This window comes from Plenodomus lingam (genome assembly GCF_022343315.1).
Source record: "Plenodomus lingam strain CAN1 chromosome Unknown contig_13, whole genome shotgun sequence".
Classification (NCBI taxonomy): domain Eukaryota; kingdom Fungi; phylum Ascomycota; class Dothideomycetes; order Pleosporales; family Leptosphaeriaceae; genus Plenodomus; species Plenodomus lingam.
The window spans coordinates 188,558-209,247 of record NW_027093931.1 but is presented as its reverse complement, the minus strand read 5'-3'; the positions used below and the strand labels follow the sequence as shown (position 1 = coordinate 209,247).

Here is a 20,690-nt window from a genome sequence, read left to right as displayed (position 1 = left end):
CATTTATTTCCATTTGACAGCATCTCCACATCGAGCCGGCTGGAAGTCACCAAACTCCAAGAAAATCAATGCGTTCTGGCTATCCAAGCGTTTGCTGATACTTTGTGCATTTGACAATGACTTAGTCGCCATCCGAGCTAAAGATGCCGTGTTGGCTGCCTGACGGTGACTCGGTTCACAGCCCGTCTAATAATTGCCTTGGCGAGGGCTGAAGAACGAACATCAAAACCTAAAGGGCGTTATGACTCTGATAAATACGAGGCTGGACATATATGTTCAGCTCGAGTTCACCAGCAGCTACCATGTAAACATTTCACCATGGCTCCAACTGAGCGCACAGAGGTCTATGATCTCCTGATCCTCGTGGATGCGACATATTCTATGTATGACTACCTCGAATCTTTGAAAACTTCTTTACCCAAGGTCATCGCTATATCATCCTTGACTAGCAGCTTCGAACGTATCGGCCTCCTCGCATATCGCGATTACAGCGAGGCGGGACGAACAAGAGATGGCTTGCTCACGTGGAGCGGATGGCATGAGCGGAGCTCGGAAGCTCATGATACTATCACCGCAGAACAACTTATGGCTACTGCAGCAATACTCGAGCCTGTTGGCGGAGGAGACTACCCTGAAGCAACCAAGACAGGCCTTGCAAAAGCACATGCATTGATGCGTGAAGGGGCAACTACCATCATACTCTTGTACACAGATGCTCCGCCCCATTGCTGGATGGTCGCCCACAAAGACCATGATAGTAATTATCACGCCGAACAAATCGCTCTAAAGCTTCCGAAAATCTACGATGGATTTGGATCTCAATTCGTAGATTGGGTATCGGCATGTAACCAACTGCGTCATGGACCACGAAAGGCACATGTCTTTTGCCTTCTGGATAAGAGCCTGGACAAGCGCCCAATCAATTCAGGATACTATACATATCTCAGCGCCATCACAAAGGGCGCATGTTTGACGCTAACAGATAAGAGGCCCCATAGCATCGCCCAAGTTACTGTTGACGTTCTGCTTGCGTGGATGGGCACCCAAAAAGCGGGTGCTGAAACGAGCTTGATTCCAGCCAAGTTAATGAGATACAAGAGTGGCCAGGATATCAAGCAGATCAAAGACGAGAAGGATCCGGTTGCCAATCGATTCTTCTATGCGCATAGGCAAACATCCAGTGTCTTACAGCATAATGCAAATTCTGCAGAGGAAAAGAGACTTACGGAGCAAATGCAAGATAACCTCGCAGAGATCTTGCTCGATTCTGACCTTTTGAAGAAATATTTACCAAAAAGAAACACGCCTGTCGCAAACTTCGCTGACCGCTATGCGACAGATGTTCACTATAAGCAACTAGTGGTTGACCAACTCAAGGCCATTATAGAGTCCGACGTCACATCCATGTCGCTGAACCCCGTCTTTGGCTCTCTATGGCGAGCTGTGTGTAGTGATCGTGAGAATCCGGCTCGGGACGAGCTGATCGCAGCTTTTGGTCTCCATGTCGATATGATTGCCAAGGAGGACGAGAAAGCCCGAATGAAGAGCTGGCTCGAAGGATCATACGACCACGCTGCCGACATACTGGAGACATTGAATGCAGTACCAGACGCCGACAGATACCCCTGTGTATTTCTTGATCCAACGATTGAGTTCGCACGACCAAGCAACAAGGGTGACGCTAACGAGGATGACGGTGACGAGGACGATCGTCATCTGACGATGCTCAGGCGAGATGAGCTTCTGGAGATTGGGCGATCATGCGATGGGAGAATACTCAGACGACTTGGCAAAGTACTCACTCGATTGACTTACGTTGAATCCGCATCCGATCTCCCGATGCACATTGCGGAAACCACAGACGCTCAAGTCCCAAAGATTCCCTTGATATTGGCTTCTACAACATACAAGCGGGAGTTCTGGAAAATCCTGCTCCATACCATTTTACCAGGGACGAAGCTTGCCGCACGGCCTGCTACACTACTGGCCGCTTTGTCAATCCGTATCGGTATGAAGCCTCTCTTCCAATCTGCTTCCATTGCCATGTTGTTTTGGCGTGACAAGTGGAATGACCTAGAAGCGCCAGAGACTTGGAATTCTAGCTGCTTAGGTCTCTTGCTTGACGCCGACGTTGAGTATCAGAAACAAATAAAATCTGAAGTCAGTTCAAAGACCCACAAGTTACTACTCGATTCGGATCGTGAGCTCTTCACTCGCCTAGTAACGTACCAACATGCAGGAGCCAACCTCTTGACAACACTGTCAGCAGAAGTTGGATGGCAGCCAGAAAAGACACAAATGCCTATTGGTACAGTGGTCATGTGCCGCGGGTGCGATTTACCGCGCTCCGTTACTATTATGGCTGCGAAATCTGGCGGAAAGTGCGGGCTTTGTGTCGCAAACGACTGGCGCGATCCGGACCACAAAAAGCGAGCTCTGAGCGCTCATGTTACTAAGGAGGATAGCCACATGTCCAAAGCTACATGGGTTGAATGCAGTATACGTACCTGTCGTGCACAGTATGTCTGCTACAACCCATCGGAACTCAATGTACGTCCCAAATGCCATTACTGTCGCCTACAAACAAGCTTGTCAGAGAGTAGACGTAGCAAAGATCCTGTGCCTATCCTGGAATGTCAAGCATGCTTGAGTAAGATCATCTGGCCAAAAGAATGGCGAGGCATTGCACCCGCACCGTTCACGTGCATAGCTTGCGTTACGGGCCGGAAGACAATTGTCTCTGTGGACACCACTGCTGCTCATATCTGCACAGAGAACGGGCAAGCATGGTTGCTCAGAAACACAGAAAACACGATTCAGGAGCCTTTTAAGCGCAGTGTCTTCCACACAATCTCTAAAGTTGGTCCTGAAGCCTTCCTCGCCAATGTTGAAGTCCTACCCAACTTCGAGACCAATCTGAACCTTACACTATATGGCAAACGCATTCGTAACCAAGACGCTTTGATCGCAGAGTTAAAGTCATGGATTGAGCGTCGTACAGCGGAAAGATCTCTCTGCTCCCTCTGCTTCAGTACCTTTCCCAAAATACGCTTGATGCCAGCCTGCCGTCGCCATGGATGTAATCAACAGATCTGTGAGGGCTGTCTCAATGGCTGGTATGGACTGAATAAGGCTGGTTCCATCATCAACACCGCTGCGCTATTCTGTCCTTTCTGCCGTCGACCTCCTGCCGCACGTACGCTGGCCGCCTATGGCATGGGAATCCACGCTGTGAGTGACCTACGAAAAGCGATCGAAGAGCGAGGCCAGTGGATTCACGTTTGGTGCTGTGGCTGTGGGAAATCCTGTCAATACATGGAACGTCAGTGTGCTCGTGGCGCACCCGATGCAGTCGAGGACTGGAAATGCGAGAGCTGCACCCTTTCTTTGCTAGAACGCGCTCGCATTGCCGAGGAAGAAGCTCGCCAAACCCTTGCCCTGGTAGAACGGTTGACGGCAGAAGCACAGCATGAGGCGCGTGATGCTGCTCAGCGTCGATTACAAGAAGCACAGTCAAAACGGACAGCTCTTATGATTCCTACAAAGGAGTGTCCGGGTTGCAAGATAGCTTCACAGAAAGTGGATGGATGCGACCATATGACATGCCCTTTGCTGGTGTGTGGGACACATTGGTGTTGGAGCTGTGGTGAGGGCTTTGACGAAGATGTGATTTATGATCACATGAATGATGTTCATGGTAGCATGTACATATGAGCTGGGCATTGATAACCAGGAATGAGGAGCTGCTGAGTGCATACAAGATGTTGCTCAGTAATACATAATAGACATTGTTTTTAATGCTTGATGCAACGCTAATCCTTTGTATGTAAGACATGAACAGTGGATGGTGCATTATAAATGTCATGCATTAGATTGATGTCAAAGCCACCATCCCAATCAAAGTTTTCAATAATATGTCGTTAATGAAACCATGCGTTTTTTCCGAAACGCTAAAATCTTAGGGATGCAAAAGAAAATTAGAAATAAATCCCAAATAATGCCTCCCTGCACGCTTGCCTGAGAGACTTCGCGCGTCACACACTCAGTGCCTGGAGAGAATGTCAAAAGTGAGACAAACGCTCTCCCTCACATCCGCCAAACTGCGAACTCAAGAGCCTGAAACTACTGACAACGCACTACCAGCAAACCCACTATATTCACTCCCAAGGTTCTCCTCATTCCGCTAGAGAAATCGCTCCAACAAACCTGAGTCGTCCAACTCTCACAACACACACAAAGCGAGATCCTGCTCCGAAATCCACAAACATGCTCAGATCCATCTAGCTCATTCTCTTCATTTCCATCCTCTACTTCACCCCGGTCACCGGCATAGGACCAGACGGCAACCGTGACAAATGCCTCAAAAGCGTGCACTCCTGCCCCAACAAATGCTCGCAAAATCACACTCAAGTCAGCAAGTACACATGCACGCTCAATACGAAATGGTACCCTGGTAAGCAAGAGTGTAGTATTTGGTTGGGCCAACTTGTGAGTTAATGGTTTTGCGGGTTTGTGAGGGTGGGTGTGCTGATTTGCGGTTTTAGGAGAACTGCGAGGCGGTGCACTGTTGATGGGGTGGGAGGCTATTCTGGTGAGATGAGTTGGGGGAGCGGCTTGGTGTATGGGGCATAACTGAAGATGTTGAGGTTTGTTTGTGGTATAGGAGTTATAGGTAGGCTTCTTTATGAATAAATATTGCCTGTTTCTTGGCATCTCATGTGTATCTGCCATCTTTCGTATGTATATTTGTACATTGCTAACCGACGTGCCGATCATTTCCATGTGCTTGATCTACAAAGACCAAGCCCCGGAATGAAATTTGTACTGGGAATCAGACCTGATGTGCTAGTTTAAGTAGCCTACTAGCTGCTGGTATGTCCGTCTTGCACTACGCTTGATCACCTGATCCGGCGAGAGGCGTTTCAACTCTGCCCTCAACGCGCCTGAAGAAATGGATCGTCTTCCGCATCAATAGTCCTCCCAGGTGTAAGCATACCCTCTGGCTCTTCATCATACACGTCCAAGTATCCACTATCTCCCAAATCACTTCGAACAGGGTACTCGTTGACAAGACTGGCCCTCTCCCAATCGTCCCCACTGCGCAGGCTATCAAAGCTCTGACGACTACCAATATCATTATTCCAATCCTCCGAGCCAGCTTCAGACTCTTCGTCCCACAGGTCCTGCTCGATACCATTTAGAAACCCCCATGTGCTTGCGAGCACCTCTTGAAGCGGCAAGAAATAGTTCAACGACTCGTTGTCCTCGCCAATCCAGTCACCCCAGGCTTCGAGGATCTCGAGGTGAGGAAAGTGTGCGGACAGAGGATGGGCCCATAGGCGAACTAGCTGCTCTTCGATGATGGGATCTTGGAATAAACTGGACTGTGAAGACGAGGAGGCGGTGTATGTGTCGCTGGTGATGGAGAGGATGGTTTGTGGGCGCGCAAAGGCAAAGTGAGTCAAGCGGGGGAACAAAACTCGATCGGGACTCCTATGTCCTGCAAAATACTCGACATCTAAGGATGGGCCTCGCTGATGGTTTTTGATCGCGATGTAGGAAGGCTCTGTTGTGTTATCGAATAGGCCGGTGTTTGACGGGGATACGTTCTCATGGTGTGGTAATGGTGCCCGCAGAATTGGCAGTTGCAATGAGATCTTCAGACGCAGCACGTCGAGCTCAGGGCAATGTCGACCCAAACTTTGGAGAGCTGATATTTCTAGATCGATGGCGGTCTGTGGGTGGAACTTCAAAGCGAGACTCTTAAGACGCGGTGCTTTCCGACAGAATGCCTCGAATTGTGAACTTGAGATGTTTGTCGCATCGATTGCTGCTGGTTCAGAAGCAAGCAAATTGAGGTCCCGGAGGTTGGGACAGCCAGTCGCGAGTTTTACTAAAGCTGCACCAGTGAGCGTCGGAAGTAATGTGGTGGATGGGAAATCGGAGGCGAGTTGACCAATATTCAGTCGAAGGGCCCTAAGCTGATGACAATTTTGCGAGATAATAACGAGGATTGCGTCAAATATCCTCAAATCTTCCTGCTTGACTGGCTCGTTTGGTATGCGTGCTACATCGAGGTTGATATCCTCAACAGTATTAAGGTAATTAGGAAGAGCGAGAGCAATCTCTGGATAACACATAAGCTGCAGTCTCTTTACAAAACCGAAGGGTTGAGCATAGCCTGCAGAGTTGCAGAGATACGATAGAGGATTCAGATTTGGTTCCAGATCAATCTCCAGAGCTCTGAGTCCAGGTCGGTTACCAAGTGCTGCAAAGATTCTGTCCTTGCTGAGGAAAGCTGTGCCGTTAATACGAATGTCCTGGATGGTTGGTGCAGCATCGAGTAAATCAGTCAATGCGCAACCATCAACAGGATCCTCTCGACTAATAGCGTCCGGGCCCAGTTTTATGCTTCGCAACCGAGTGCAAGGTCGTATCAGAGCGGGCAGTATGATGGAAGCGATTTGACTAGAATTGGCCGCCTGCTTTTCAAGGAGCTCCAGATGCTCAAGACTAGCAGTCAGCATACTAGTGAGATTTCTCCCATGCAACTGCCAATCGACGTCCAACTCCAGGGTCTTCAGATTAGGCCAGGCCAAGCCTTCCAGGTAAGCTAGATCTTCATCTTCAGATGCTGGCTGTGAGACGAAGATCCGCTCCACTTTGTTAGCATACCACTGTCTTCGAGTTGAATCCATGGCTTGAAGGGCCGGGATGTGGGGATAACGCTTCCAGAGAATAGCGGTGCCTTCGTGCGCCCATAGCTTGTTCACTCGGATGGAAGGTACCAGAGTAGGACGAAATTCCAGAAACTCGACTGGTTGGTCTGGCCCATGTTGTCGACGGTCTCTGTACTTCATGTCGGAGAGGTGATGCAACACCAGCGACACGATGTGAGGATCCGCCATGATCCGCGCGGCTGCCATGATGGCACAAGCTTGACGTTGGCTTACCGGTACTGGCTCAGGAAACGAATGCAGTTCAAAGCAAAGGGAAAGGATTTAGAAGAATAATTGAAGAGATTGCAACGGCTAAAGACCCACCTACCTAGCTTGCTATACAATTGCGTACACGTGGACAGCTTCATATTGGCTACATGTCAGGTCTTCGCCCCCCATGCATCGGGCCACGCAAGGTCCTGGCTCGCGTAGGAATGATCGCCAGGGGCGGCACAGGCCGCATAGCCTATCACTACAATATCTCGCAGTATGCGACACTGCACGCGAAGATTCCCATGTCGATATGATGGACTGATAGAGCTGGATGGTGTTTCTGGAGGGCGACATTGCGACGGACCTGAATCCTTCCGAAGCATCGGCCGCTCACTAGGTAGGTTATGTAGTCCAAGCTCCCTCTCGGACCAGGGCGGACGACGATCGCATTTATCCTTCCAGCTCGGCTCTCGTGCCAAATTTCCTAGGTTGTTTTCATTGAATCTATCGTACGGACTGCGGGGATAAGGCTGCTTTTCCTTGCTTGCAGGCGCAGTAGACTTATTAGGTTCAGACTACCGGCTGGTAATTGGCTAGTAGCACTCAGTTTCACTCTGAACAGCTGTTTTGCCGACGACGTGTCTGCAATGGCTGGAGGGTCACGACAAGGCGAGAAGCAATAATCACAACAAGGACATCGCGCCTTGACACAGGTAGCGGACACAGATATTTGGCATATTCTCAGCAGACTTCGGTGGTGTGGAGAGACAGATTGGGTCTGTGTAAGTCGAGGCCCGATGGTGTAGACCCAGCTAGTCGCTCCGAGTTCAGTCTTGCATGCGGCATCATGCTGCATATCAGGAAAGGCTCCTCTCGGGGATAGGCGCAGTGCATCAGCGGTTGGGGAAAGGTGGTGACCGAGGCATGTCAGCGAATGACCACGTGACCTTTTCAACGAAAGATAGATTTCCAGTTGCTGCAAAACTTGTGAGTCGGGCTGTCCAGAACACATGAATAGGTAGGCTGTACTGCGACAAGACCATCGATTCGTGTAGCTATGGCCTTGGGCTCATAACTGAACGCCCATATCCATCCCACGTCCAGTTGCCGGAGCGTTCCTCCGCAGATCGTGCTAAGATGCACGTGGGAACGCAACTTGGCGTGGAACGTGACGGCAACTTGGACCCTTAACTAGTTTGGGTGTGGGGTCGCGTCCAAACTCCAGGAACGCGTCCCCGCTTCCATACTGACCATACATTTCCTGCCATCTTTCTGCATCTTTCTGAACAAAAATACAGCAAATCCAACGGACTTTCTCCCCATATAAATTCAGATAGATTTCTACACCTCAACACCATGGACATTGACGCGGTTCCGCCATCTTCACCACCAGTCCACGCGAGCACCAGCCACGTGGACAGCTCACCATTTTTCGAGTCTCGCTCTCGAACATATTCGCTCAAATCAAGCTCACCACCACCACTATTCTCTAGCGATGACTCGCGAGAATCTGTAGATGTCACCAACTACCAATCGCCGCGCATTTTCAAGAACAAGCGGAAAGGCGCCTGGTGGGACAATAGCGAGTCAGCACAGAACACGCCTGAACCGAAAAAGAGCAGAATGACGCGCAATTTCGACTCTGGTGTGTACATGATGAGCGATGCGACAGACAGCTCCGAGGACCCGCTCCCACTGCATACGTCGCCATTTCCTTCTGGCTTTGACAACATAGGCGATGAGCGCCATGGCCTTCTTCTGCCCCAACTGAACCCAAGAGCACTGCAATTCAACGACACATTACAGTCCGGCCTGGACATGAACAGTGAAATCTACGAATTTCGAGGCTTTGATCTTGAGGATGAAGACATCAAAGATGTTGGTAGAATCGCCTCTGTCATCAAGAATGTACCAGACCCAGGGGACGAGTTTCCTGAAGAAGGGCAATTTCGCTCCTTGGAGCCTGAGATCTACATCAACTTGGCTGACAATAAACTACGCCGATTGTCACCAAAGCTCTTCCAGATCCAACATCTTACCACGCTCATAATACGATTCAACAACATTGAAGAGCTGCCCCAAGGGATGAATCAGCTGAAGAATCTGAAGACTCTCGATGTATCCTGCAACAAGCTCAGAAGTCTCCCTTTCGAGTTGCTAGCTCTCCTCAAGCCTTTTGGCTCTTTGGAGCGCGTGCATACCATGTCCAATCCGGTGTTAGAGCCAATGACGACCGCTCGCTTCCTCGAATACCCGCCCCTGGAATCCCCTGACGTCGCCTTACACTCTGATGTCGTAAAACCGCTAAACTATGATCGAGCCGAGGCAAGCGAGAAACTGCCAATCCTCTACGATGGTCTCGCTGCTAGCAGTGATCTCGAAAGAGAGGTTTGGCGGATACGCTATCTCGAATCATGGGCGGATCCGTTTGGTGCTCACGACGACGCGCGAAAGAATGCGGATAAAGAGAACATGTGTTCCTATAGGCACCATCCTTCGCTGCCCTTGAATCAAGTCTCACCACTGACCCCAAGATTCATGGCTAGAACACCCGTTTCCTATTTCGACCACACTGGAAGTCTGATCCAAGGTTCGCCCTCTCCCCCCATCACAGGGAAACCCCTCTCCGTCATCGTCCAAACAAACAGGGGTGCCTACGGCGTCCCTTCTTCATTTTTTGAGCCTCCCTCAAAGCCAGCAGTTCCACCCTTGTCTGCCATGGCTCTGCACAGCGTGTTGAAAGCCCGTCACTTTGACAATCAAACGGTCGAAGACATTCATGACATGCTTATCGATCCTACCGCAGAAATACCACGCAGTATCGAAGCCCTGTTCGCACGCGCGATCGACAATAACCGGGGCGGCTGGGGCGAATTCCGTGAGTGCCATTTGTGCAGCAAAGAATATGTAGTTCCTCGAGCGGAGTGGGTGGAGTTTTGGAGTGCAGGCCCGGCCCTGTTTCACCCATTCCAAGTCAAGGTCTGCTCGTGGGCCTGCGTACCTGCAGGGATGGCCAGAAGGCCCGAGGAATTGTTGACCTGGTGAAATATGTGGCTTTTGGTCACATGTAGGTCGTCTGTGAGACCAGTGTTATCCGTCGAGGAACACACCGCTTGGGCGTGGCATACCAACGAAGCCTTGTGATCTCTCAACCCTTGTCTCGGCTACTCACCACAGCGCAAGGCCTCCCCATCACGCTCACAGCGTTCAAAACCTCGCGTCTACGCCACTACTCAGTCATCTATAAAGCCACCTTCGCCTTCCAAACCCATCGCCCATGGGTATTCATGTCTAACGGTGAGGGGTGTGGGTTGAGTCAGGGTGAGGGGGGTGAGTTGAGTCGGAGTTCGAGGAGGGTGAGGGAGGAGTCAGATGCGCAATTTTGGAGGTGTTAGGATGGAAGTGTTAGTGCGGGTGCGGGCCGGGAAACGCGACTTGACAAGAGGGCTTGGGAATAGATCGGGTTGAGGAATAGGCTGAACGTAGCATTCTACCTTTCAATCAAGGTTATTGTGCATTCGTTGTATATGCGGCGTTGATGTGGTCTCTGTGTGTCCGTGGAATTGCCTACAGAAACTCGTCTTTATGCTTAGTCCAGGCATTGGGGATCTCAATCGAGCAGATCATGGTGCAGACCGAAGACAAGATGGAGGCCAAGTACCGCATCCACCTATTGAGGGGTATATCTGGGACAGCGCCGAACTCTACTAGGAGTTTGCGGAGTTGGTTGCCAGCGCTTATCATGGCTGGAGACTTGGATTTGGGGACCTCGTTAACCTTGTTGATTTCGCGTAGTTCTAGGGCGGTGTCATAAGTTTCTTCTTCGGAGTCAATGCTGACGTCGTCTAGTTCCTCGGGGCAAGGTCCGAATTCTTCATCGAGACTGAAGGGTTCGACCAGACCTGATCCCTTCGGACTGGAGTAGAACTCGTCAAAGGAGAGATGGCGGACGTCGCGAGGCGTGTACTCAGGGTCGATAGGACGGTCAAGAACGTGCTTAAAACCACCTTGGCGAGATGAAAGTAATCCTTGTCGGCATGTTCAATCTCTTGTTCGGGAATGGTATCTGCCTTAGTCGCACTCCCATCGTCCTGCTCTCCAGTCATAGACGCTTACTAATTCACAGCGTCATCAACTACAGGCTCCTTCTCAATAGTGTAATGACCCTTGTCATCAACCGAGACGACAATCTCACGGTCGTCATGACACCTATCCCCAATCATCTTTCCGCAGCCAAAGAGGATGTACGCCTCATCGTCTAGGGTGTACCAGCCCTTCAGGCCGGACACCACGCCCGGAAAGCTCTCCTTGAACCAAGCCCGAATGTCCTTTGGAGGAATGTCCTGCCACAGGAGTGCTGGCATGGAGACTGTCTCAATTGCACAGCATTCAAAGAGTCCCGGATATACGCCAATGATATCAAGCATGCGCTTATTATCCTCACGAATGGTATCTTTGACCATCATGTTACAATATGCGAGGCGGATGCAAAGTGCTGCCCACTAGAGAGCTGAGCTTTCTCCAAACGCTTCCATGGCTGTCTTGATCTCGTCCTCTGTGCCAACGTTGTCGATGTCGATGACAAGTTCCTCAAGGAGCCCGCTTTCGAAGATCCGGCCGGGTTTGTCGTTGAACGTCAAGTGTCGCAGTGTACACTTGAAGCTGATGTCGGGGTTTGCTCCGTGAAGCTTTCCAACTGCGCGAGCCAGATCGCCGGGCTGTTGGGCTGTGTATGTGTTTCGGCCTGCGTAGACCGGGGATAATCGCTTCGCGCTCTCGGTCATGAGGCGGTAGTGGCGTTGGCCCTCTATAACCCCGGAGTCCATGGGATCCATGCTACCTTGAGCAGGAAGGACAGGTTCAGAGCTTGTGATGTCGTTTCGTTGTTGATATGAAGTCATGGCTTGTTTTGGTGTCTTGATTAGACAGAAATGTGTGATAAGAGTGAGTTTGCGATGGTCGAAATGCAGGAAATTCTGAAATGGTTGAGTTGAGTACTGATGATGGTTATTTGATGATGGGACTGGAATATTGACTGAAATAGTGAAGAATGTCTCGAAAAGGCTCAATGTGTTGTCAATTTGAATGAACCCAGGTACGTACACTTTAAAATAAAGTTCGATTTGGCGTATAGAATCAGGACACAAAGACATGGGAAATTACTACAGAAGGCAATACCCCAAGGTAGACTGACCTAACTCTCTGGGCTCGCGCAGTATCAACAAAGTCAACAGCACCAACGATCTCTCGTTGCGCCTTCAATCAGCCCATCTTTCCATACTTGTGTAAAAAAGGACTGATAAACTCAAGAACCAGTTCTTGGCAAAGTATCGCACGTTGTGGAGGAATGTGTGAAGGTCGCGCTTCGAATAATTGTCTTAACTCGGCACGTATGATTGGCGACATACTGTGGGAAAGTCAACGGGGTGAACGCGGTCAGGGAGCTTCAGGACTCCGTTTCAAGAATGATAGTTGTTCCATAGAAGTAGTTCCACCCTTTCATTGCAATGTCCCTGACATCCCCAAAGGGTGTTGGGGGCAGCTTTTGTATAGAAGCAATGTTTGCTGTATATACATTTGTGTCGCGTCTTAAACTTAGTCGCAAGCATTGAAATAATAAGGTTAATTACGTCTTACGCAATGTAGATAATCTTGTCACCCTGGATCGAGTTTTCATCCTTAGGCTCGCAGACATGTGGAGGGTTCGTGGCCGGACGGTACGGTTTCCCTTCGACGCGGATCTTCACGACCGTAGTGATCGGTTGATTGCGGAGCATCTTGTTGCTTTCGCTTTCAAACTTGTCTCAGAGCGCACGGAGCAGGACATGGGGTGCTAGGTCATTGGGGAAGCCGTCACGTATTGGAAGTTGTCTATACAGCTGCCAATCCAAGAATGTATCTGGCTATCAAGAGTCTTGGGCAAGACTTACGACATTGCTTCGCGATGCGATTCGAAGGGAACGTCTACAATGCGCTGAGCCAGGCTTGTTGAGGGGCTGGCGAACGGGATATAGGAGAGCTGTAGCCACTACATGATAACTATTTATTAGCGCAGTGAGGAGAAGTGAGCGCTGTTATGCTGCAGCTGTAGGTGAAAAAGGAGTGATGGAAGCGATGTGGAGGGTAGGCAAGAGAACCTTGTAGGGTGAATCAATTTCAGATTGGGCATATTGCTGTCAAGTCCAAGCAGTGGTGGAGGCGAAGGGAAGAACTGCCCACACTTAGCTTCTAAGGGGGAATTTTTTCTTAAGAAAGTATAATGGCGAAGGGCTGGATGATCAGCCGCTAACTTAAAGTCTACACCATATTTGGGAAACATTAGAAAGTTGAAGATCTTACCATGTGAATTCAATGCTTTGAAGTGCGTGAATATCACGCACGCAATTTGAAGAGTAGACTACGTATACTCATCGCTTTTCGCTCTGCAGAGAGTGTGCGACATTAAATTTACATTTATATATACATAAATCAACATGCACCAAGCCACGCACTTACCTTGAGCCTCTTCTCCAGCCTCATCTTCGCACGGCCTACTGGTACGGACCAGGCATGCGAGCTAGCCCCAGCCTCCTGCCACCTAGACTGCGCAGATCTTCACAGCAACCTCAATATCTGTCTCTGTGCTTCCGATTCTGGAGCTGAGGAGAGAGCATGCAAGGACGCGTGGGTCGCTTATGTAAGTTTTCCCTCCGCGAGAGTTGTAACTATGAGAGTGAAGCGCTGATATGCAACTAGCATGACTGTGGGAAGAGGAAAGTGCGCTCTACCTGCGCAGCGGAGGGCAGAAGATGTAGGCAATGAGGGAAAGTGGATAGTTGTTGGAGGGAGTATCGTCAGGAACGAGGATGGGAGGGAATAACCGAAGGTCTGATGGTTCTGAAGGGTTCCTAGGAATGATCAGGGGTGGTCTACTCACAACTGCGTGACTACATAGTAGATACTTTGCGCAATCTAGTATGCCATCTATTTCGAACACGCGAATACTATACATCCAACAGTGGATACAATGTCATTGGACATTATTGGAACATGCTGTCATTGATAGGCCTCCTTCCTACCGAGGCTGTGGTAGGATCACGTCGATTGTGTTCTAAGAACTATGGTTAGTTATGGACTCGATTGCAGGTGCCACAATGTGATCAGTATCCCCATCTCCCGCGCAAGAAGGACAGTTATATGGCGATTCGATCCGATACAGAGTCGATTGACTGTCGTTGCAGTGTTACAACTGGGAGCCTTCTACGGTCGTTGAAAGAAGGTCTAGTCGGACCGAGGGTACCGCCTCATTGGCTTGCTGACAACACGCAGCACCAGCAAGTCGATGACGCGCTCGAGGTACGGCCCCACGGACTGGTGCGGGCGCCGACATGTGCAAGCGAAGGCTTGTGCGCCAATTTGGCATCGCATTATCTGGTGTAAGATCCGTAGCTTTTGCATACACTTGAAGACTCGGCGACTGGGCGTTGGCTCGGCGGAAGGCGAGGGTGATGAGACAAGGTCGATGCTGTGAAACGAGCCTTTCCAGGTTCTCAAGAGCTCAGATGTGGTGAGACCCATCTGCCAGCGATGATTTGGCCATCTCTGAAAGACTACAGTGGACAGCTTGGCCTGATCTGGCACTGCAGTGAGATGGTAAATTCTCCGACAGATGGTGAGAGAGTTCTGGTGAGTCGGGCCGTAGGAGAAAAAATGGCGGGAAGGCGGGCGATGGTTGTGTCATTCGTCATCATGCGCCTATACGCTATACGCGTTGTTGCAGGCGGCAGAACATCGATCCGCTTCCCTAAACTGCCCCCCAATCCGGCACATGGCGTGGAAGATTAGCAAGATCAAAGACGTCCGACAAGACATTTCGGCTCTCGGCATGGCCTTCGCGTTGGAGGCCTGGGTTGGTCTGCCTCCCATGTTGGCGCGGCGAGTTTGCCTTCGCCGTTGGATGATAATTGTTCTTCTCGCGTGTTCTTTCTTGTGGCCGTGATACCCCCTTTGCGTGTCGAAAATACTGCGGCGGCAGAGATGTTGTTTCTTGTTGTTTTGTGATTCGAACAGGCGGAATTGACCCACACAACACCCATCGAAGACATAGCGCAAGCCCTCGAGATTGACACCAGCAACAGCTCCTCGAGGTACAGCGCCACCGAGGGTCGGGTGTTTAATCACAATGGCAGGCATAATCGCGAAGCAGACATGGATTCTTACCAAGAAGACACTGCGCGTGGTTGCTGTGCGCCAGTGGTTCTTCACCAGTGTTCGTGCATTCTGGGCGCCTATAATCTTTGTGAGTCTCCTCTCCAATCATGCTTTGCTGTCTCTAATCAGAAATAGATGTTCTTCATCACATATGCAAAGAACTTCTTCGTCCCTCCCTCGGAATTCGGAATCGGTAGCCCCTCCCTTATTCGTACCTTTCCCAATGCGCTCAGCGTGGCGACTGGCGGTCGCAACAAAGTCGTCTTCGTGAACAATGGACACACTGGCGGCGAGATCGAGCAGGTTATTGGACAGCTATCAGATCAGGTTCGAAACGCAGGATTGGAGGCGATTACGATCCAGCAGGAGGTGGAGCTTCTGTCGACTTGCCAGAGTTCGTTGCGAGGCGCGAGTACATGCTATGGTGCCGCGACCTTTCACTCGAGTCCGAACGAAGGATCTGGCCAGGGCTGGAACTATACACTGAGATCCGACGGCGCATTGGGGGAAGAAATTTATGTTGATCAAAAGGACAATGACGTTCAGATCTACATCTTGCCCTTCCAGAAGGCAATCGATCAAGCCATTGCAGGACCCAACGGCACCCGACTGGAAAACATCGATGAATTCCCGTACACGGAGCGCACACAAGAAGAGTTTGATGACAGGATCAGGACTTTGTATATGGGCGCACTTATCAACATCATGGGCGTCGCGCTGTACATTGGTGTATGCGGTGTCACTTACCAGCTTACTGGACAAATGGCGGATGAAAGAGAGCGTGGCATATCACAACTTGTGGAAGCCATGTCCCCAGCTAAAAAGGCCTGGCACACGCAGTTTGCTCGACTAATGGCAAACCACATCGCATTCGACATAATCTACTTCCCAGGATGGGTCATTATGGGCTTCATCGTCTGGGCGCTCGCATTCAGGACCTCAAATGCTGCTATCCTGGTCATCTTTCATGTTCTTGCTGGTCTCTCCTTGACGAGTTTCTCCATCTTTGGCGCTGCTTTCTTCCGCAAGGCCCAGCTGTCTGGCATCACTGTTGTCATCGTGCCCATTCTATTGGCTATTATTGCACAAGTTGCCGGGCCATTCGGAACCGCAGCTGTCTATATCCTGAGTCTTCTCTTTCCATCGATCAACTATGTTTTCTTCACCATCTACGTAGCACGCTTCGAGAGGCAACTGATCGGTACCAACATGGTCGAGGGGGCCCCTGATTACAACTCACACAGGTGGACCAACCCTGGCATCTCCTTCTGGATCTTCGCTATCATTCAAACCATTGTGTACCCCTTTATTGGCGCTCTTGTCGAGCGATGGTTATATGGCACTGTATCAGCGGAGCGCAGGACCAGAACCTCATCGCCTGACCACAACATCATCTTGACAAACTTCTCCAAGCACTGGACGCCTAGCTGGTTCCGTCGCAATGTACTGGCCAAGATTGGTATCAAGCTTCCAGAGACCGTCATCGCTGTAGACAACTTCAGCATGAAGGCTCGCAAGGGACAGATTATGGTTTTGCTTGGTGCTAATGGTAGTGGAAAATCAACCACCCTGGACGCCATTGCTGGTCTCAACTCTATTACCAGTGGATCCATCGAAATCGACGGCACCGGTGGTCTTGGTCTTTGTCCTCAGAAGAACGTGATGTGGGACGAGCTCAACGTCTACGAACATGTTCGCATCTTTAACCAGCTCAAATCTCCTGGCGCATACGACGACAAAAGCACAATCGAAGATCTGATTCGAGCTTGTGATCTGGGTCACAAGATGACGGCGAATTCAAGTACACTATCCGGTGGACAAAAGAGGAAGTTGCAACTCGCCATGATGTTTACGGGTGGTTCCAAGGTGTGTTGCGTAGATGAAGTCTCGTCAGGTTTGGATCCGTTGTCGCGAAGGAAGATATGGGAGATTCTGCTGGCAGAGCGTGGCGACCGTACTTTCCTCTTGACTACCCATTTCTTAGACGAGGCGGATGTTCTTGCAGACCACGTTGCAATATTGTCTCGTGGTGTCCTCAAGACTATGGGTACTTCTGTCCAGCTCAAGCATGAAGTGGGCGCCGGATACCATGTCACCTATCCCAAGGACGCACCCGTCAAGCCACCACTCAATGCGATTAAGAAACCTTCGCCCTCCACAGGTTGGGTCCAGTATCAGTTCGCTGACGCTTTGCCAGCGACCAGATTCGTGGACGTGCTTCGGGAACACAATGTCAAGAACTACGATATTGTCGGACCTACATTGGAAGATGTGTTTTTGGCCAATGCGGAGGAGGTCAAGGAGTACGATCTACTGAAAGCCGAAGATGACGTCGATCAGACTGGTATCTTGACACCTAGCAATAACGAGGTGCTCTCTGAGCAAGCATCAGACATGGAGAAAACGCTTGACGTCGGGAAGGGACGTGGCACATCAATGGCAAAGCAGACTTGGATCTTAATTCAAAAACGCTGGACTATCCTTCGTCGGAACTTTTGGCCGTACCTCTTCGCACTGCTGATTCCAATCGTTGCAGCTGGTCTTGTCACGCTCTTCTTGAAGGACTATGTGGCCGTTGGCTGTGATCCTGGCGCCGCCTCAAACGATCCTGAGGTGTTCTCCCTCGCCAGCACCGACGAGATCCCACTTATCCCCATCGGACCTACAAGCCTAGTTGGCTCAGCCATTGACACGATTGTGGAACGGACTGGCATTAGTAATGAGAGCTTCCATGTCGTCGACACCTTCGATGATTTCAATGCCTATATTCAAGATCGTTTCCGTAACATCACGCCCGGTGGTTTCTTCCTCCGCGAAAATGAGCCCCCAGTCATGGCCCATTTGGCCAACGGTGGCATCCTTGGTGGTCTCATTACACTAAACACCCTCGATAATATCCTGACTGGGACGCCAATCTCGACGCAGTACCAGCAATTTGCAGTGCCTTTCTCCCCCAACATGGGCGACACACTCCAGATGATTCTCTACTTTGGTTTGGCCATGTGTGTCTACCCCGCTTTGTTCGCTCTGTACCCAACACAGGAGCGATTGAGGAAAGTGCGAGCTCTGCATTACAGCAACGGTATTCGTGCCGTCCCTCTTTGGCTGGCTTACACGACGTTTGATTTCATCTTTGTGCTTTTCATCTCTGCTATTACTACAGGGATCCTTGTGGGGGTAAGTTTTCACGTCGCCTTGTTCTCTGAAGAGCTATACTGACTCAACTAGGCATCCGATGCATGGTACGCTCCTGGCTACTTATTTGTCATCTTTTCCCTCTACGGATTATGCGCGATCCTGTTCTCATACCTCATCTCGATTGTCGTTACATCACAGCTTGCCGCGTTCGCTTTTGCTGCAGGAGGCATGGTCTCCCTGTATCTCATTTACTTTATCGGATACATGGCCATTCTGACTTATGCCCCTGCCTACGCCATTGACAAATACATTGAGATATTCCATTGGACTGTCTCATTGATCTCGCCGTCGGCCAGTCTTCTTCGGACGCAATTGTTGTCGCTCAACTCCTTCAGCGTACTGTGTGATGGCACTCAGATCCCAAGCTACCCCGGCGCAATTGGTGTATACGGAGGTCCAATACTCTATCTCGTCGTTCAAGCAATCTTGCTGTTCGTCGCCCTTGTATGGTGGGATTCTGGTTACAGGCCTCCTTTTCTGAACCGTGAAAAGTCCCGCCAGAAACATGCCGAGGATGTTGTCGACAACATTCCGCCTGCTGTTGCTGCTGAAATCGCCCGGGCTGAGAAAAGCAAGGATAGTCTCCGGGCGCTCCATCTTCAGAAAACCTTTGGTTCAAATCACGCCGTCAATGATATAACCTTTGGTATCCCACAAGGCCAAGTATTTGCACTACTCGGCCCCAATGGTGCAGGAAAGTCGTCGACTATCTCCCTCATTCGTGGTGATATTCATCCATCCACTCACATCAACGGAGGAGGCGATGTCCTCATAGAAGACATCTCCATCATCTCAAAGCGAGCAGCCGCACGTGGCCACCTTGGTGTCTGTCCGCAATTCGACGCAATGGACACCATGACCGTGACCGAGCATCTCTACTTCTACGCGCGCGCCCGCGGTGTCCCGAACCCCAAGTCCAGTGTCGATGCTATTCTGCAAGCAACCTCCCTCTCGCGCTTCCACGATCGTCTCGCATCCAAACTTTCCGGTGGTAACAAGCGCAAATTGAGTCTGGGAATCGCGCTCATGGGCAATCCTTCAGTGCTGCTGCTCGATGAACCATCGTCGGGTATGGACGCAGCCGCAAAGCGCGTCATGTGGCGGACTCTTTTGGGTGTTGCGGCGCCAGGACGTGCGCTCTTAATCACAACGCATTCGATGGAGGAAGCGGATAAGCTGGCTACAAGAGTGGGTATTATGAAGCGTAAGATGTTGGCTCTGGGTACTGTCAGTAACCTAGGCGAGCAATACGGCGACGCTTGGGTCGTCCAGCTCGTTCTCAAGTCTGCGCCCGAGACTACGGAGGAGGAGATGGAAACTGTGAAGAGCTGGATTCGGAGTCGCATTCCAGGTGTACAGCTTGATAAGTGGGGTAGTAGGGGCGGTGGACACGGGCAGCTGAGATTCAAGGTTCTCAAGACTGCGAGGGTGGAAGACGACTCGGCGCATCCTGAGCTTGCAACGGAGAAGGGAGATGTCAACTCAACGAAGATGTCGCAGATAAGAACCAATGCGAGCTCGGCTAGTGATCTTGGTGGGATTCCTGGGTTGATTCAACTACTCGAGTCACATCGGGAAGAGATCGGCTTGGAGTACTACTCCGTATCGCCCACGACGCTGGACGAGGTCTTTCTGCGTGTAGTCGGGGAGGAAGAAGAAGAAGATCTTGGGAAGACTGGCAAACAAAAAGGGTTGCTGGGCAAGTTGACATGTGGACTCAAGTCATAGATGCATAGCACAATACGGGCGTTGTAAGATATACCAAACATCTCCGTGGTGAATTAATTTTTTTTCCAAATTCCTATCTCCTTGTGCATTCGCTCTTCGTAGGTGGTTGTGGGATTCCCCCACCGCTGTCACCACTCCCATATTTCCCCTACAATCTACTATCCAGACGTCGGCGCCGTTGTTGTGTGGTCATGTGTGCCGCCTGGATGGGCCTAGCGTCTTGATCATGGTGCTTAGATAGCCACCACCACCTACTTGTTAGACGAGATGAATACGATCACATACACCATACTCTTGACCTCTCCTACTCTTTGGATACTGCAAGCCGATCAATTTAAGGGGCTCTTGGTGTAGTGTCCGAAAGAGCCACCATTCTAGTTGATGCTTTGTGCCGTGTTTCTTGGACAGCGGAGGAGGTAGAAGCATCACATCAACATGCTGAGCGGGAACAGGAAGGACACTGGAAATTGTCATTCATAGCTATCTCGCCAGACAAAATGTTGTCTTTGGGAATTGGAGGCACAGCTGTTACACTTTGACCGCAATATTACATATATTGCAATGTGTTTTTGACCACCTCAATCTCGCAATCGTCACATAAACCATAAATCGTACTCTGGGAATGACTGGGATCAAAAGCCA

At 50.4% G+C, this 20,690-nt stretch overlaps 7 protein-coding genes across 7 annotated transcripts; 3 read left to right on the top strand and 4 right to left on the bottom strand.

Annotated features, from left to right (window-relative positions):
• Positions 1 to 318: 318 nt before the first annotated feature.
• Positions 319 to 3,714, top strand: IAQ61_001660 (uncharacterized protein; the record flags this gene model as incomplete). The annotated part of the gene is made up of 1 exon (XM_066095207.1): positions 319 to 3,714. The coding sequence occupies one exon, from the start codon at positions 319 to 321 to the stop codon at positions 3,712 to 3,714; it is 3,396 nt and encodes a 1,131-aa protein (XP_065954691.1).
• Positions 3,715 to 4,934: 1,220 nt separating this feature from the next.
• On the bottom strand, positions 4,935 to 6,926 carry IAQ61_001659 (uncharacterized protein; the record flags this gene model as incomplete). Its single annotated transcript, XM_066095206.1, has 1 exon — positions 4,935 to 6,926. The coding sequence occupies one exon, from the start codon at positions 6,924 to 6,926 to the stop codon at positions 4,935 to 4,937; it is 1,992 nt and encodes a 663-aa protein (XP_065954690.1).
• A 1,362-nt stretch (positions 6,927 to 8,288) lies between these two features.
• On the top strand, positions 8,289 to 9,977 carry IAQ61_001658 (uncharacterized protein; the record flags this gene model as incomplete). The annotated part of the gene is made up of 1 exon (XM_066095205.1): positions 8,289 to 9,977. The coding sequence occupies one exon, from the start codon at positions 8,289 to 8,291 to the stop codon at positions 9,975 to 9,977; it is 1,689 nt and encodes a 562-aa protein (XP_065954689.1).
• Positions 9,978 to 10,499: 522 nt separating this feature from the next.
• IAQ61_001657 (uncharacterized protein) lies at positions 10,500 to 11,398 on the bottom strand (the record flags this gene model as incomplete). Its single annotated transcript, XM_066095204.1, has 2 exons — positions 10,500 to 10,898; positions 11,072 to 11,398. 2 exons carry the CDS (start codon positions 11,396 to 11,398, stop codon positions 10,500 to 10,502), a joined length of 726 nt encoding a protein of 241 aa, XP_065954688.1.
• A 36-nt stretch (positions 11,399 to 11,434) lies between these two features.
• On the bottom strand, positions 11,435 to 12,085 carry IAQ61_001656 (uncharacterized protein; the record flags this gene model as incomplete). The annotated part of the gene is made up of 1 exon (XM_066095203.1): positions 11,435 to 12,085. One exon carries the CDS (start codon positions 12,083 to 12,085, stop codon positions 11,435 to 11,437), a length of 651 nt encoding a protein of 216 aa, XP_065954687.1.
• Positions 12,086 to 14,666: 2,581 nt separating this feature from the next.
• On the bottom strand, positions 14,667 to 15,104 carry IAQ61_001655 (uncharacterized protein; the record flags this gene model as incomplete). The annotated part of the gene is made up of 1 exon (XM_066095202.1): positions 14,667 to 15,104. The coding sequence occupies one exon, from the start codon at positions 15,102 to 15,104 to the stop codon at positions 14,667 to 14,669; it is 438 nt and encodes a 145-aa protein (XP_065954686.1).
• IAQ61_001654 (uncharacterized protein) lies at positions 15,094 to 20,048 on the top strand (the record flags this gene model as incomplete). Its single annotated transcript, XM_066095201.1, has 3 exons — positions 15,094 to 15,210; positions 15,258 to 18,299; positions 18,351 to 20,048. 3 exons carry the CDS (start codon positions 15,094 to 15,096, stop codon positions 20,046 to 20,048), a joined length of 4,857 nt encoding a protein of 1,618 aa, XP_065954685.1.
• Positions 20,049 to 20,690: the final 642 nt, after the last annotated feature.